The 17213-nt window shown below is 31.6% G+C and overlaps 1 protein-coding gene across 1 annotated transcript in view; it reads right to left on the reverse strand.

The window, feature by feature from the left end:
* The window catches only part of CSMD3 (CUB and Sushi multiple domains 3), a 681859-nt gene that overhangs the window by 558988 nt on the left and 105658 nt on the right, over positions 1–17213 (reverse strand). The window contains exon 3 of the mRNA XM_032181613.1: positions 5757–5869. Coding sequence (XP_032037504.1) covers positions 5757–5869 — 113 coding nt within the window. The remainder of the gene's footprint in view (positions 1–5756; positions 5870–17213) is intronic.

The following is a 17213-nucleotide window of genomic DNA, read 5'->3' on the forward strand; positions in this document are numbered from 1 at the left end:
AATAAAATTTTTAAAATTAAATAATTTTTAAAAATTGATCTTTTTGTTTGTTTTGTTTCTTTTCTTGTCTGGATTATCAACCATATGATCAAAAGCAGATAATCTGAAATTTTAATTCTCTAGATGTGGTTACACTGAAATCACATCAATATAAAACAAACAAAACCCTTGTGACTTGACCTAACACCATATTTTATAGCTTACCTATTTATCTAGTTATTCTATCTATAAATTTTGCTTATGATTTGATAACTCTATTTACTAAATTAATGTTAAAATATTGTAACTTTCTCTTTAACTTCACTGTACCCGAAGAGTACAGAACTACTTTTCTTGAAGTAGTTCTTTCCCTGAACATCCAAGCACACTCTTTTTTTTTTTTTTTTTTTTTTCATCACATGCTGTGGGTAGTGTCTGATCAGGCACTGATGATTTTTTTTTTTGTTGTTGTTGTTTATTTTTTGTTTATTTTTTTTCTATATTAGATGTAGTCACATTTTCTGTGACTACATAGAAAACATGACAGATACTCATACTGGAAGATATGAGCTTCTTCCTTTTGACAGATACTCAAAAGGAAGAAGCTCTAGGACTATTTTTTTCCCCTTTGGTTTTCATTGAGTTGAATGGGAGTAAATATCCAGAATTTAGATTTCCTTCTTATATTTATTATGTTTCATTTTTAAAAACAGGAGTTTCCATGGTAAATGTATATGTTTAGGTAATTTAAACCATCTCTTTTGAGTGTGTATGTTTTTGGACTTTTCTTTAAGAAACAGTAGGGAAATGTAATTTAATTCCATTTTTAGTAAGGGCTTGCTGAAACAATCTTTTCACAGAAAGCAGAAACACACAAAATAGCTATGGCAAAATCTGAACAATAAAAGAAAAAAGAAGAAAAGAAAGAATTCTATAGTATCTGTCATATAGTAAGTTTGGTGAAAACTTCACAGCTTAAAGTCTGTGGCTTTTACAACACTAACCTAGCAATCACTTTTTAAGTGTACCTTTTACAGATACCACTCCAACATTAAACAATAATTCAATACCAGTCCTTTTATTTTTTTTTATTTTTTATTTTATTTTATTTTATTTTATTTTATTTTATTTTATTTTATTTTATTTTTTTGATATGAAGTTAGTTGTGATGTTGTTTGCTTAATACAGTCAATACCTTGTGTACATTACCTAAATGTGAGATTTAGATTATCTGTAGCCACATTTCTGAATTCTGGTATGCAGGAGAGCTAAAAATAGATTACATAGATTCAATAGATTTGTTCACATTTTCTAGCTCTGTACAAACTGCCAAAATTATTTTTAACATTCACATCCTGGCAGTTTAAGTCCTAATAATATTTCTGTTATACATACTTCAATAATCCTGTATATCAGCTACCTTTTTTTTCTGAGTATTTCTGAAATGAATGCATGATTGGTCACTAAAAGTCACTAACTGGAAACTCTGTTCTGTTAATAATCACCATCTACTTTCCTACCTCTCTTTCCCATCATCAATGAAGACGAGATCAATCTTGACATGTTTAACATTGCTCTCAAAACCCCCAAAAAGCATTTCAGTTAGATTGCTGTGTTCCTACAGTGCCACTCCAGTGAAAACATCAAGACCATTTCATTATTTATAATGTCTAATAATCCACTGTTATACTTCAGCTTTAAATAAGAAGTGTAGACATTCAAAAAAATGAAATGATATTTCATAACACTATTATAACTAATTATAAATTATTACATCCAGGACATTCAGAGTTTTCAGTATATGAATAATCCATAAATGAAGTTATTTTTTCTTGCTCATAATCAATAGAATAGCACAAAAATGCCTATCATCTTTACATTGAATAAAGACTGCCACAAAATTTCAGTAAAATTGTTATTGAAGTCAATGATTTTTAACTATGCCAGATACCTTTTTAATAACTGTAAAATAACCCAGTAAGTACAAAAGGAATCACTATTCAAAACAGGACTATGTTCACTGAATCCCCTTGCTGTGTGGTCCAAGGTACTGTGTTGCTTTCTTTCTTAGCAGCTGTATTTCCCCTTCCTAGTCACAATGAATAAAGCTGCCTTATATCTCAGGACAACAGGAAATAGAAAAGCACATCTCAAACTCTTCTGTTCAAAAAACAAAATAATTATGCTGCAAATAACAACAAAAAAGGAAGAACTACACAGTGACTTGATTAAATTATCAAATAAGGGATTAATTATAACATTTCTCCTCTACATATTACCGCCCATACATGTTATACAAACCCTGGAAGCTACTATGAAAGAAAGGGATGATAGAAACTTTTCAATAAACAAACAAACAACAACAACAAAAAAAAAAACAGCAATAACTAACAAAACAAACAACAGCAACAAAAAAGGCAGAGAATTAGAGAATCAGCAGACATGCAATTCCCTCATTCCTCACTCCAGCAAGCAAAGCTATAATATTGGGCAGTGATGAAATGAATGGACTCGATGACCTTGAGGTCTCTTCCAACCTAGAAAATTCTGTGATTCTGTGATTATTATTATTATTCTGTGAAAATAAATCTATGATTATTATTATTATTCTGTGAATAATAATAAAAAGCACTCTGCTGGAAATTAGTGTAGATCAAGTATTTTTCTTAAAAACACCTTCTTTTTTTATTGTATTTCATCATTTTCTACTGTCACTGTATGGGAGGTATTTTTCATTTCAGTAATCTGTTTCAGTTCTGTCTCATTAAATCCTTTCCCCACCTTAAGGGTGTCATGCTTTATAGGTATATTTCTCATATGCATTCGTTCTCAAAAATGAACATAACAAGTATATGCACAATGGTACCAAAGCTAACCCAAATTTGACATGGAGAAAGAAAAGACAGAAGAAGGAAAGATACAGACTGAGTCTTACAGTATTGAGATGAAGAGACCAGAGTGGGTATTTCTGTGGTCTGTTGAGTATTTAATTCGATTTAATGCAGTTCCAGGGGCTTATATAAGATTGGTAAGTACATTCCTATTTACTCAATCATATATTTTAAATGTTTCCACAAATATTTTTATTGTTTTCCTATGCCAAGAAAGTCCACAGTAGATGTATATGTCTCGCAGACTCTGTCAGATACTTTGGAGTTTTTTACTGAGTTTCAGCTCAACTGAAAATAATCAAGGATGAGAAAATATGTCAAGGACAGAGAAAGAGATGTTGACAGGCCTTTTTACTTTTATTTATTTTCTAAGATAATGAAAAATAATACACTCCATTTAATCATATGCTTATGTCCAAACATTTCAAAGAAAAGTATTTTAAATAATCACTGATTGTGAAACATATGTTCCTTCTTTTTCAAATCACGTTACACCTGGATCTGAACCATTCAGGTATATGTCTATACTGCTCACCCTGTCCTCTCATACTATCTCTGTCTATAACTTTGCTTTATTGCAATGATGTGTTGCTAATCATTTCTATTTTAGGTTTCAAATTACATATCCATAATGAAGCACTTAAGTATGGATCTGATATTTAGGCGTACTAAGTATGCAGATGTTTCATCGGGAAGCTAACAAGGAGCTACTGGGCAATCAAAATTGTTGAAAATTGGGTACTAGGTAGAACCAGATCTGAAAATGTTGATTGCAGGGTTATACACCTTCACAAAGAGTACAAGAACAGAAATAGAGATTGATCTGATGTGATTATCATTTAAATACATCTATTTTATCACATTAAGGAATGAGACATGAGATGAATATCAACTAATGAGTTTTCGTTTCTTTGCTAGTTGGGTATAAAGACAAGTAGTATCACAGGAAATCAAAAAAACAGGCACTGAAAGAAAAAAAAAAACATCTCTCACTGAATATAGCTGCCTTAATGCAGCTCTCAAAGAAGTAGTTCTGGCCTCCTAAATAAGAGACTCCAGTGAACTAGAACTTTGGAGTCTAGCCTAATTGATCTTGATATTTCTGATTTTACAGAATAAATCTGAGATTCAAAAACAAACAAACAAACAAACAAAAAAAAACCACACGAGTATCAAATTAAAGGTAACATGTTTATGTTTTGTTCTAAAATACTGTTTTCTGTGGTTGAAGATACTATTTACTCACACTTCTCAGTGATTTTAGGAGCTAGATGTGAGCATGATATTTTAGCCTGCAAAGGAACTATCTGAGGAGCTAGTCATCTGTGAAGTCATTGTTGATCTTGCATTTTAGGTTTAATCATTCTCTGTCAAACTGAAATGCATAGTACCCTTTCTGCTAGCATTGGTAGTGTAAAACCCTTCATTATGCAATGTATGAGGATACCAGATTATACTATATATAGTAAATTTAAATTTTTTGATTTATGAAACCAAATCAGTCATAAAAAATGCTACATATTTTCCTAGTATGCATAAAAGAAGGATGTACCACATTTTGTAAAGTAAAAATTCCATAGTAATTACATAGTAATTACAGCAGTTTTGTAATCACACTGCTGGAGAGCAAAGTTATTGAACACTTGAAAAATAAACAAACTACAAAGCAGCTATAAACCAGCCAAAATCAGTTGTTAACACACAGAGTCAATGTCTATTTTGTAAATTATCTTAACATAACTGTATATAGGTGGGAATTTCTGTGTGAAGTAGCATTTTAATACATTACAGCTGAAAGTAAGCTATGTCTATTGCTGAAGACGTTTTACTTCAGAGTCAGTATTGGCTGCTTTATTTCTATGGCAGCTCTTCATGTGCATTACCAGTTTTTGGATATTTTAGTAGATCTCAGTGTGAATCAGCTATTTATGTTCTGAAAGATTAGTTCTCTGTTGCTGATGGACTGAGTAGGGTACAACAACAGCCTTGGAGCTTTTCCAGGATGTTTACTATAGCTCCTAGCTTGCCAACAGATACATTTAACGAAGCAAAAAGATTAACTGTCCTTACATCAATAAGGAAAAGGAAAAGGAAAAGGAAAAGGAAAAGGAAAAGGGAGAGGGAGAGGGAGAGGGAGAGGGAGAGGGAGAGGGAGAGGGAGAGGAAAAAGAGAAAGAAAAGGAAAAAGAGAAAGAGAGAAAATACTTTTTGTTTATATCATGTAAATATATGTTAGAATTTATAATCTCAGTGCCAAGAAAATTATTATAAAAAACGGATGGATCATATACTCCAGCTCTTCAAATATGACTTAAGTGAGCTTGATTATAAACAAGATCTTTCCTGGAACATGGAAACTGAACTATGAACTATTATGAACTATTATGAACTTCTAGACTTCAGAAATGCATCTGCCATCTCACTTGCTCTAGGGTCTGTGTGAAATTGGCAGACAATTACCAAACCACAGTAGTGAGGTAGCTTCATGGTAGTTCAGAGAGCTGAGTCAGTGTTTCTTCTATGCAAAATCATGAAACTTGCAGATAAAAATTTAAATATTAAATTCAGGAGTAACAAGCAGCGTCTTGACACAAATTTGGATGACCACATCTTTGAAAGACTAGAAAGATTAAGATTTCCTTTTCAGAATTCAAAAATTTGGCATTATTTAAGTAAATGTCAAAAAAGATTCTTTTCTGGGTGGGATTGCAGACAGTTTTAAGTTTTCTGGTTTCAGATGGGAGTCATACAATTTGAATGACTGCAAGAAAAGCAAAAGCAATGTGGATAAGGTTTATATGTGTGTTTGCACAGCTAGGACATTTAATTTTGTTATGTATAGACATCAGAGAAAAAATCCAAATCCTTTTGTTAAGCATGTCTTACCTTCATAGTAAACTTTGAACCCATGAGCACTAACAGCAAAGTCACTTGTCAAGCGCAGTGAAAATACAGATTTTGTACTTGTCACAGGTGGAGGAAGATGAAATCCTGTTAACCTACAAAATAAAAAAAAAAAAATACAACTCATGGTTAATTGTCTTAAAAATAAAACTGTATTATAGCTTGCTGTGAATACATTGCTGTTTCATCATTGAAGGGGCAGACAACTTAAAGTATATTATATACATATTATATATAACTTAAAAGTTTTATATGATAGTTTAAGACATCAGTATAAAATATGAGGAGTTTTCATGGACACTGAGTCAGGTAAGGTACATTGGTTTGAGAAAATGTGTGTAGTAGAGATGATTGTATGATATAGAAACTGGACTTTAAAAAGTGTCTAGAGTATCAATGGAAGAAAAAAAATAAAACAGCCAATTTACACTATTTAGGGTTATGTTCAAATTTCTATTGCATTATTAATTTTATACGGACTTATCTTAAAAGTTATAGTGGATGAATTTTCTGCTGCAGTATAATGGAACATGGTTCATAAAGAAATCTCTCTTGAAGTGAATTACAGGGTTTCTAGGGAGCTGAGGGTTTGGTGGAGTGTTTTAATTTTTGTTTGTTTGTTTTGTTTGGTTTTTTGTTTGTTTGTTTGGTTGGTTGGTTGTTTTTTTGTTTGTTTTTAATTAAACCCACTATATGTGAGATGCATATGAAAGGACAATTTTGTGTACTCATAGCACTGGTGACATGCACTACAGATATCCATCTCTACGCATTCTTTTTGTTTGATGTACATATGGCAGCATTTATTTTTTCTAAATGATTTGGAAATATTCTAGGAGAATATAACCTCATCAGGCTTCAGGATATAACCTCATCAGGGTATCAGACCAGTAATCCCCATGCTATCTACAAGTCAAAAAAATCTAAAGAACAAGTTGAATAATTTGGCAGTGTATGCTCACCAGCAAATCTGGACATGCCATTAGAGCCCAGTTTGTCTTTTGTGGCAATTGTGTAGCAGCATAGGTTGACTTACTTTATTAATGTTTAGTGTTAAATTGTTTTCATGTGTTTGTAGCTGAGCACTGTAGTGCACTATTTTTGGTTACAGTCATAACTGGTAAGACAACCAAATGGTAAGGTACTGTTACAGCATATGCAAGAAGTCATCAACACATGTATCCAGAAACCTGTCATTGGTTTTGTCATTTGTATCTTCACAAATAAAGTAATTAAACCAAGACTAGATTTAAACAACTTATGTTTAATATGCAGAGGCAGATTATTAGTTGCAGAACACTTTGGATTTAGTAAGCACATTTTAAATTTGATTGCAAGAATATAGTTTAATTCAAAGAATAAAACAAATTAATAAGATTCTTACCTCTCCCAAATGAGCATAAGTATAATTATTTGACAAGTCAAGATAAAGCACTTTTCCTATTAACTTTTTCGTGATCTAATAAATACATTGATCCATTGGTAAGTATCACCACATGAAAATAAACTGACCAAGATAAAACCAAGCCAAATAATTTCACTAAAAATTTAATTTGCAGCACTCAGCTCCTGTCTATTTACCTACTCAATGATTTGAGGGAATTGTGGAACACATACCCACAAGAAAGAAGTACAAATTTATGCCAAGGTGTTTATTTTTTATGAGTGGCTTGTATGCACAAGGTGGGTAAGGGATTTTTAAAATGAAGACATTACTAGCTTATCATCCACTACATTTTCTTTTCCTAAAAGATTATTATTACAACTGTTCATGATGACATTTAGCTTTCAGGGATGTGACATTTATCACCATCATTATCCTGCTACTCAGAAAGGTAATGATTGATTGTTTCTTTAATTTCATTTTTGCACTGAAATTTGTATGAAAAAAAAAAAACAAAAAAAAACTTTTTATGTGTGCATTAGTGGGTGCAAAATTAAAAAGAATTTTAAATAAGAATAAAATGATATTCCTCTATAATATAATTTGGTAAACTACTACAAATTTTCAAAAGGAAATGGAATGTAATTTGCTCGGACAATTGAAGTTATTTAGTAATGTGACAACTTGAGTATTATTCATCATGTAATCCAGGTCTTAAGTCTCATTTGTATGTAAAATTCTACAAAAAGCTACAAATGCTAACTAGAATAATTTTCTTTGATCATATAAAGCAAGTCCATAATAACTCAAGGAGAAAGATACCAGATAAACAGCAAAATGCCTGCAAGGTAATATATGCTACATTGATCTGATCATCACGGGTTTAGACAATGGACAGGGATGCTACCAACTAGATTAGGTTGCCCCAAAAAAGAAAACCTTTAGGTGGGGCACATGCCAAGTAAGCAGTCATCTCCTGAACACAAACACATCAAACACATATTAAACACACTTAAAATTCAAATTTCTCTGTAGGAGCTCAAGTGCTCTCTCTTTCTCTCTCTCTCTTTTTTTTTTTTTTTTTTTTTTTTTTTTTTTTTCCTTCCTTCTTTATTTACTACATTTGTTATTTAATTTTCCTTCCACTACTGGTTTTACTGGTTCTAATTTGTACAAAATAATGCAGAAACATAAAACATGTCAATTTATTATAACTTTGCAAAATTAGAAAAAGTGTCTGAATCCATTCTCACTTTTAGTTTGATCTCCAAACAATCATTTATTTTTTTACATCAAACAAAGAAGATAGATTCTGAAAAAGATTCTATGTATAAAATAAAAGTAGGTAAAATTAATACTTTTCATTTTTTCACTGAGAATCTTCCCCACGCATAAAGCCATTTTTTCTGAAGACAGTAGAAACATTATTCCATATTAGATATTTTAAAAAATCAATTATCTGATATATTCAAAGCATAAATGTAATATTTCTAATGATAATTTTTGCCTTTGTAATATTAATGTAACTTTTTTTTTTTTTTTAATAGTAATGTAATTTTGCAAACTATGTTTCGGTCCATGTGATACATATGTAACTCAATAATCTTTGGAGAATATTATTATAAGAAACCATAGTACATGAAAAAACAAAGTTGCAAAAACTGTGGTCTACTCCCATTAAAATAATACAGTATTCCTGACAATTGTATTGTTTGATGTTATGTTCAGTAACTTCATAAATATTATTTATGTGGACACTGCCATTTAGTGCTTACCAAATAATAACTTAGGAAGGTACTGATAGGACTTGCTCTTTTTGGACTATATGCTGATGAATTAACTATTAGCTGGTGAAGTTGCATCTGTATGTTAGTATATTCACATACACTTCTTTGGAAAGTAGCAGATGATTAAAATTAATATCTGACTTGCCTGATGTTGCAACCATTCAACTTCAAGTTTGTGTTTTTATGTGCCAAACTCTTAACATTTTCCCACTAGTTCTGATTAGTGGGGGGAGGGAGGCAATTGAAACAACAGCATAGATATCCTCCATTGAAGAGGTTGCTTATTTGCATTTTGAAAGATATTGCTCTTCTTACCCACAGTTTCCTTCTGCATTTATAAGATAAAGTTTGCATCTGGTTGATTGAAATAAAAGGCACATTTTCATTTTTCTCTGCTAATACTCAATAAATATTTGTTTCTGGTTACCCCTGAGTTGTACATGCTATGGAATTTTCTTATTTTGCATACTGAGATATCACATGATTACATATATGATTACTTAATAAAGTATGAGTTTTAAAATGTTGGTGTATTCAATTTAATATTCGGATTTTGACTGCCAAATTAAAATTAATTATTTCCTCACTAACATATGTCTGGTTGTTCTCTTTCAAGACAATGCAAAATGTAGCATCTGTTTCACTCTGTTTTGTGGCATTTTTTAATTCAGTATTTCTCCCATAATTCCTCATAAATATGATCTCTGAACTGAATAAACTTAATAGCAGAAAGTTGCAAAAGCAACTAAAAACTAAATAGTTAAAAACTAGATTGTTAAAGAGCCGTAGCAGTTAATCATAAGAGGTAGCCAATGGAAAAAACTAGGACAGTCAAGGGAATATGCATTTAAAAATTAAAGTATGCATTACACTACTAAGATCTTTGAAGATATCTATGGCATTAAATACATTATTTAAACATCAGTGGTGATTTTATGTTTATGAAGAAGATAGGAAATTAAATTACTTAAAAGAAATAGTTATCTACAACTATCATTTACATATATCCTTGTTTTTGCATAAGAGCATACAACATCTAAGTAGCCCAGAAGGTATTACCTCAGTGTTTCTCTTTCTTCCCTAAACCTGAATTGTCTATATCACATACAAAATGTTGTACGGGTCTTTCAGTCTCTAAATATTGGATTTCTATATCGAATTCCACAGCCTAGTGCTTGAGATTGAAATGTAATCTTTTTAGCATCTTTTATCTTCTCAGTGTCCACTGTAAACTAGAATGAACCCTACAAGTGAAAGAAGTAGATTTGTTCCAAGCTCGCTTTGGCTTTCCTATGCCTCTTAACAAAATTACGTTAATCTTACCAAATAGAAAGGTTGTCCCACCAAAACAAAACAAAAACAACAACAAAAATTGTCTGTATATCTCCAAATATTTATTGCACATTACAGGAAAACAGGATAATTCAGGTTGGAATGGACCTCAGGAGGTTTCTGTTTTAACCTGTTGCCCAAAGAAGGGTTAGTTCTGAGATCAGAGCAAGTTGTTCAGGTCTTTGTTCAGCTGAATATTGAAAATCTACAGGGATGAAGATGAAGATGTGAAGTTTGATCCAATTCTTAACAGCCCATATACTGATATACAGTGTCATATTCAAGTTCTTCAGTCTCCTAGTAACATTTTTTTTCACCTGATCTAACATAACTAAGTGATCTCAAATACCAGGAGCGAGTACCTTGTACTTCTAATATCCTTATTGTCACAATGTACACCAAAGTAGGAAAGTACTCTTCTCCCCAGTGAAGGAACACGTCCCAAGAAAAAGAAATCAGGATTTAGAATTGTAAAAGCCCAAATTTCTGTCATTTTTTCTTACAGTCTTTGATCTGAAGAAAATACTGTAATTAGTGGGTGGAGGCTAGAGAGGAAGAAAACAAAACTCAGGGGAAAATTCTAAGGAAATATAGATTGCCAAAGAGAAACACAATGTCTAACACGTCAACCTACAAAAGTTTGATGGTGGAAAATAAATTGAAGTACAGAGCTACTAGGACAAATTAGTGCGTTTTATTCTTTACCATAACTTAAGTAAAAATTAACCGATTAACATGTAAAACAGCTGTAAGTCTTTGTTAGTGCATAATGCTAGTTATCTCTTGTACAGACCTTACAGGAATATTTCTGTATTTGCAAAAAGACATCTTACTTCTCTTACTTTCTAATAGATGCTTGGGGTAGGTCTTTCAAGTGTATTTATTTATTTATTTATATTTCTTATTTAGATAAAAGCAAAAATTAAGTTTCACACTAAAAAAAAAAAAAGAAAATGAAAAAAGAAAATAATAAAAACATCTTAAAATCAGACCAGAACATTTCTGAGTGTAAGAAACTACTGCATTTTTTAGACATAAGACATTAAATATCTAAATGTCTGAGACTCCTATCTGTAAAATCAAGTCAACAACGTTTTCATGATGACATATTTATGATTGCTGTAGTAACTGTTAGAGCAAAACTAGTTTCCCTTTACATGTTCAATGTTGTGGTCTTTTCTCACACCCATTTTCAATGGATCTATTCATGCATCCATGCCTTTCTGGATTTTTAGCACAATAAACCATGTCAAAACAGCAGGTTCAGAAAACATCACAGACTAAAATGTCAAGGGGTGATAGTACTTAGTCCAAGAGAGGATCAGATATACTAAAAAGGAACTGTGGATCATACAATTGGTTATGATAGCAATTAAGTCACTGCTCACACATATTAATACATTTTGGACAGAGAAATAATGACTTAAACTTCAGGATTTTATTGCTATTGTTTTTGTAGATATGCTCCATTTTTTTCCATCATTATATTGTAATGTAAAATAATCTAGAACAACTAAACATTGTAATATTGTAAAAATAACTAGAATCATAATATTGAATTATATCCCTTTCTAATCCTTCCTTCTCTAAACATTTTCCACCATTTAACCACTATTTATTTTCTATAGTACTCAAATAATCAAATATCAAATTCTTTCCTAGTGTTCTGCTATACTTTTAGAAAATAACTATTTTAATTTAAAGGAAATCTATTCATCAATTCACAATAATAGATTTCTATTAAATTTGAGAGTGGCAAATTAGAACTGATAAGAGATTCTTATGATAAGATATTATATGTTGAACTAGTTCTTTTATTAATCCAAAAGTTTAAAAAGAATCCATAAGCTGATTGGACATGTAGCTAGTAAGTAAATTCAGAGTTTTGCAGTATATCACTGAAAGAATTGCCAGTTTTAGAAAGGATACAAAAATATCATAGTTCATAGTTAACTAGCCTCTATTAGTGAGGCTAGTTAATTAATTTATTTATTAGTGTAAATAATTTGAGGCTTTGTAATTTGTGTATTTTATGTGGGCTTTAGGTACAGGTGTCAAGCCTTGGGTAACAGGTGAGGCTCTGTGAGAACAGGCCAGGGCTACCTTCTGTTAGATACTGTCAGTTCCAGCCATTTCCAATGGTCCAACTGCAAGACACAGCTGAACCCAGCAGCCAAGGAAGTGGTGCCTCTGGGAAAGCAGATTTCATTAGGGCAATATGCTGCCTGGCAATGTGAGGAACAAGGGAAAGAAAGTGAGAAATAGCACTGCAGACACCAATGTAAGAGAAGGAGGGGAAGGAGGTGCTCCATGCACTGGAGCAGTGATTATTCTCCAGCCTGTGAAGCATGGTGGAACAAATATCCACACCATGGCCAATCGAAGATCCACACTGGAGTAAGGGTAAATATGAGGAGAAAGGAGAAGTAGAGAGAAGCTGTTATAGACTATCCCCATCTCTCCTGCACCACTCAGAAGAGATAGGAATGGAGGAGTGAAGTTGAGCCTAGGAAGAAGGGGGAAGTGAGAAGAAAGTGTGTTAGTTTTTGTCTTTGTTTCTTACCATCCAACTCCATGTTAATTAGCAATAAATTAATTTTCCCCAAATTGAGTCTGTTATGTCTGTGATAGTTATTGGTAAGTGTTTTCCCTGTCTTTATCTCAACACAAGTTTTTTCATCTCATTTTCTCATTCTGTCCTGTTGATGAGGGAGACACAAAAGAGCCGGGGGGGGGGGGAGGGGGGGGGCATCTGACAGCCAGCCAAGGTCAATGCACCACAACTTTTGTCATTCATGCATGCCAGTTCAGAAAAAAAATAAATAAATAAATAGAAATCTCAAAAACTTGATAGAAAGCAAAAGCACTACTACTCAGTAGTAGACAACTTATCTGCTCAGTCTTTAAGATTTTGGCTATGAATGCACTCACATTTGCACATTGAGAACTTATTAAATGTGTTGAATTTTACTACTATTGCAAGTTTAACCTGTAGCATTCTTAGAAAATTTAACTAATGTTGGGTCTTCCTATTTGATTTCTCAGGAAGAAAATATTTAGCCATAAAGTTAGAAAGAAAGTTAAGAAATGAAAAATTGTTTTTTAAAAATAATTTCAATTCAGATATGAATAGGAGTAACTCCTACACCTTTGTATGTCTACTCAGTTTAAAATAAGTAAAATTTGTCTTAATAATATATAGAACAAAGCAAACAAGATTGAGCAGAAGAGTGACAGGGTTCAAATCCTACTCTCACTATAATTTGTTAATAAAAAATTCTTGTATTCAAAAAAAGATTATCAAAACAGCATATGATTTATTAACTAATTTATTTGTTCAAGTGATACTTTTTCCCTGTCAAAATGCAGAGAACTGTTCATTATTTAAAATAATGATCATAGGCCAAAGCTGAATATTTTTAATTGAACAGCTGCTTTTAACTAGAGAATAAATTGCTCATCAGTTTCTGGTGTGATCATTTTCTTTACAAAGAATGTTTCTAAAAACAGTCACTATCCATTATCAGTCTGAAATTTTTATTAAACAGCTCTCCACTCATTTTTAGTATCATCAATGAAACAGACATTAAATATAATTACCTTTCCTAAGACAGTCAATTGAGCTTAATACATCAAAAATATCAAGAAAAAAAAATGGAGTAAGAAGAACCATGTATCTCACTACTATACAAAAAAATTCTTTAAAAATCTCTAGGGTCTGGATTTGGCTGCTTCTTGGATAGAAAAATAGATCAGAGTAAAACATATCAAACGACTTACATTTAAAGTACTCAAAAACATTTTTAGGTCCTTAAAGTAACAAGATTTTTTTTTTTTTTTTTTTTTTTTTTTAAAAAGCAGTACATATTTTTACTCTCTAACATCTAAAACACTATAATAACAGAGTTTACTTTTCTCTTCTTAAAATTGCGTTAGGATGAATAGCATAGCTTTTGAAGCTTTTGGAGCTTTCTAAGCATCAGAGCAGAAGCCTTCTCCTTCCACCTTTCCCGCAGCTCTACCACTGATTTCACAAGGCTTTACACAGTCCTCTGTGAATTGGTTCATCTAACCACCCTGTTGAAGAACTAATCCATTAAAAACAAAAACAAGCCTATTCAGTTCACAAAGGGAAGCAAATCTACAGGGTGATGAGCCTGATGAGGACCAAAGCCAATGGAAGTGACGGGAAGGATCAGACATAACCAAGGTCAGAGCCAGTGTTGTTTCTTTAAGTGACAACAATCTTTTTGATGATCTTAACTATCTTCTGTAAATTTAACCTTAATGTGTGAAAATAGCACGATATGGAAAGGAGAGATGCCATATTTTGCTTATCAACACTGTAAGTGCCAGGAACTTCCAGAGCAGCTTCAACTTATATTAAATATTCTACCAAGTTTTGGAATTCATCCATGAGCAAAATGATGTTATCATTGTACATGTTATTTCTGTCCTGGTACATAGATAAAGTTGTAGTAGCAGGGCATGTGAAGGAGGAAAAGCTATCTGCTATTATATCTATTATTTTATATCTATATGTAAATATATAAATATATTTTATAAATCTCTTTCTTAGAATATAAAGTCATTGTTGAGTAATAGCAAAAAAATAGAATAAATCCTATCATTTCATCATCTATTTTAGCTGGAAAACATACTTCAGAGCTTGCACTGCAGTAGTTAAAAAATATATAGATATATATATATAATAATCCATGGATTTTATTTCATTCCATTTTCTTCCAGAAATCTTGTACTCCAAGTCAAAAGCTACCTACTTTTCTCACAGTCTCCTGTTCACTTTAAAGGAGAAAATATAGCCTGAGTATAAAGCAAAGAGTAAGACAGAAGCTCAGGAGATGTTAGAGGAAAATCGTCCTCCTCCAACACCAGATATTGCTATCCTTTTACAGGAAGGCATATGGTACTTCAAGGCAGAACCTGAATCCACTGCAGTGGAGAATGAAGTATGTGTAAAGATTTCATTTTAGACTTCTGCAGTGAGAAATTAATCTTTCTATTTCCCATATCCATTCTAAAATGCCCTTGAGGTGGGAGGAACAGCAAAACTTTTTGGTTGCTTGAGAGGAAGTGATCATAACACAGAAAATAATAGAAAAATGCAGGGTAACAGAGACAGCCACATCCAAAACAAAGTAGAGGAGAAAGCCAAGATAAAATGGAAAATATTTTTAATTGCAGATCTAAAATTGTAAGGGAAACAGATCTGGGGGAAAAAAAAAGCTGTGATATTGAAGACATTATTTACCGCATCATGTCATAAGTGAAATAACATAAAAATAAATAAATAAATAAATAAATAAATAAATAAATAAATAAACACACAGATAAGTAAGGGGCTGTAGATTAATGTTTATATTACATGAGCACATAGAATATAAATGAGTCATTTTCAGTCCCATAACAGGTAGGTATATAATTCCATATTGATCATTATATCCAAAAAGTCACAGCAAATTTTACACATTTGTGCTTGACAGAAGTTTCAATCAAGAAGATGAAAAGCATATCTAAGAAAATACATCCTGAGTTTAAAATTGAAAATAAGGTCCCTCTTCAAAGGGAAAAAAATCTAATAAAAAAATCAGACTAGGAAAATGTAGATTTTCATATTTTTTTAAAACTTTTTCTTTACCCCCTGAAAATCAATGCATGTGAACTGTTTGATCTTCTGTCCTCACAAATAAAAGGTATAAGTTTCTCTAGGAAAAACAAAAAAACATAATCTCAGCATAGTTAATTTTCATATTTTTCAAAACAAAATAATTAAGTGTAATTTTCAAATTAATAGACTGCTGTCTTCAAAGAACTCCTATGATAAGAAATGAACAGAAAGAAATGGTAATGATCAAAAGAACTGCTGTTTACAAAGGACAGTGAAACATTTTAATCTGGTATAAAATAACAGAAAGGTATCAGGTACCCAGTTCTAACCTGCACTTTTGAAAATCTTCCCTTAATATGAGCATTTTTCCAAAATTAATGTATTAATTATAATTAATTATAATTAATATGTACAATCAATTTAAAATGGCTGCATCATTATCATCAAAACTTTTTATACACTTTCTATAAAAACTATTATACTATTAAGCTATTATTTATATTATACTTTTAATCAAATCTTATATATATGTATCAGAGATCCTTAGTGCTTGCTCAATTTGATTCAGAATCCAACATAATCACTGGGTATCTTCCCACTGATTTCCCTGGGATTTGAATCACACCTTTAGTTCCTTTACATCCCTGCTCTGAACTTGGCCATTTAAATAAAGTGATCTGCATTTTCTGAGTAACTGAAAACCAAGCTTTTATCTTGATATACATAAAAGACCGCTGAAAAACATCACCTGCCTGAAACAAATTATTTAGCATTTAAAAGTACAGAGCTTTTCAACTATATATATATTCTTAATGGGTAAGAAACATAGTTAGTCATTCCAAAAGTCATGAGGACAAAATGCAGCTTACCCTTGACAACAATAAATGCACTAGAATATTATCCTCAATTTTATATATAACCTGAGAATGTAGTCTATTACATGTCATTCTGCTATGCATGAAAGCATACAGTGTTGTACTATTCAAAAATTTTAACATAATGCTTCTCTAATTTTCTTAAATATTAAGGAATAACTAGAACTGTTATTGCAGCAATAACTGAGTAATTAGTTTTACAGTTTTAAGAACACACTCTTTGAATATCTGTACTGCTCCACTGTTAGAGACAGCCATTTCAAAATAAAATACTGCTTTTCTATACAAAGTAACACTTCTACTAAACATTGCTAAGAAAACTTTATAAGGAAAAGGTCTTTTTGATTATATTCTGATAATCCAGAATTTTAGCACAAAGATAAATTCAATCCAATTCTTGGAGTGTCACAACCATTTAAAGGAAGAAAATTT

The sequence above is a fragment of the Aythya fuligula genome, chromosome 2 (genome assembly GCF_009819795.1).
Source record: "Aythya fuligula isolate bAytFul2 chromosome 2, bAytFul2.pri, whole genome shotgun sequence".
In the NCBI taxonomy this organism is placed as follows: domain Eukaryota; kingdom Metazoa; phylum Chordata; class Aves; order Anseriformes; family Anatidae; genus Aythya; species Aythya fuligula.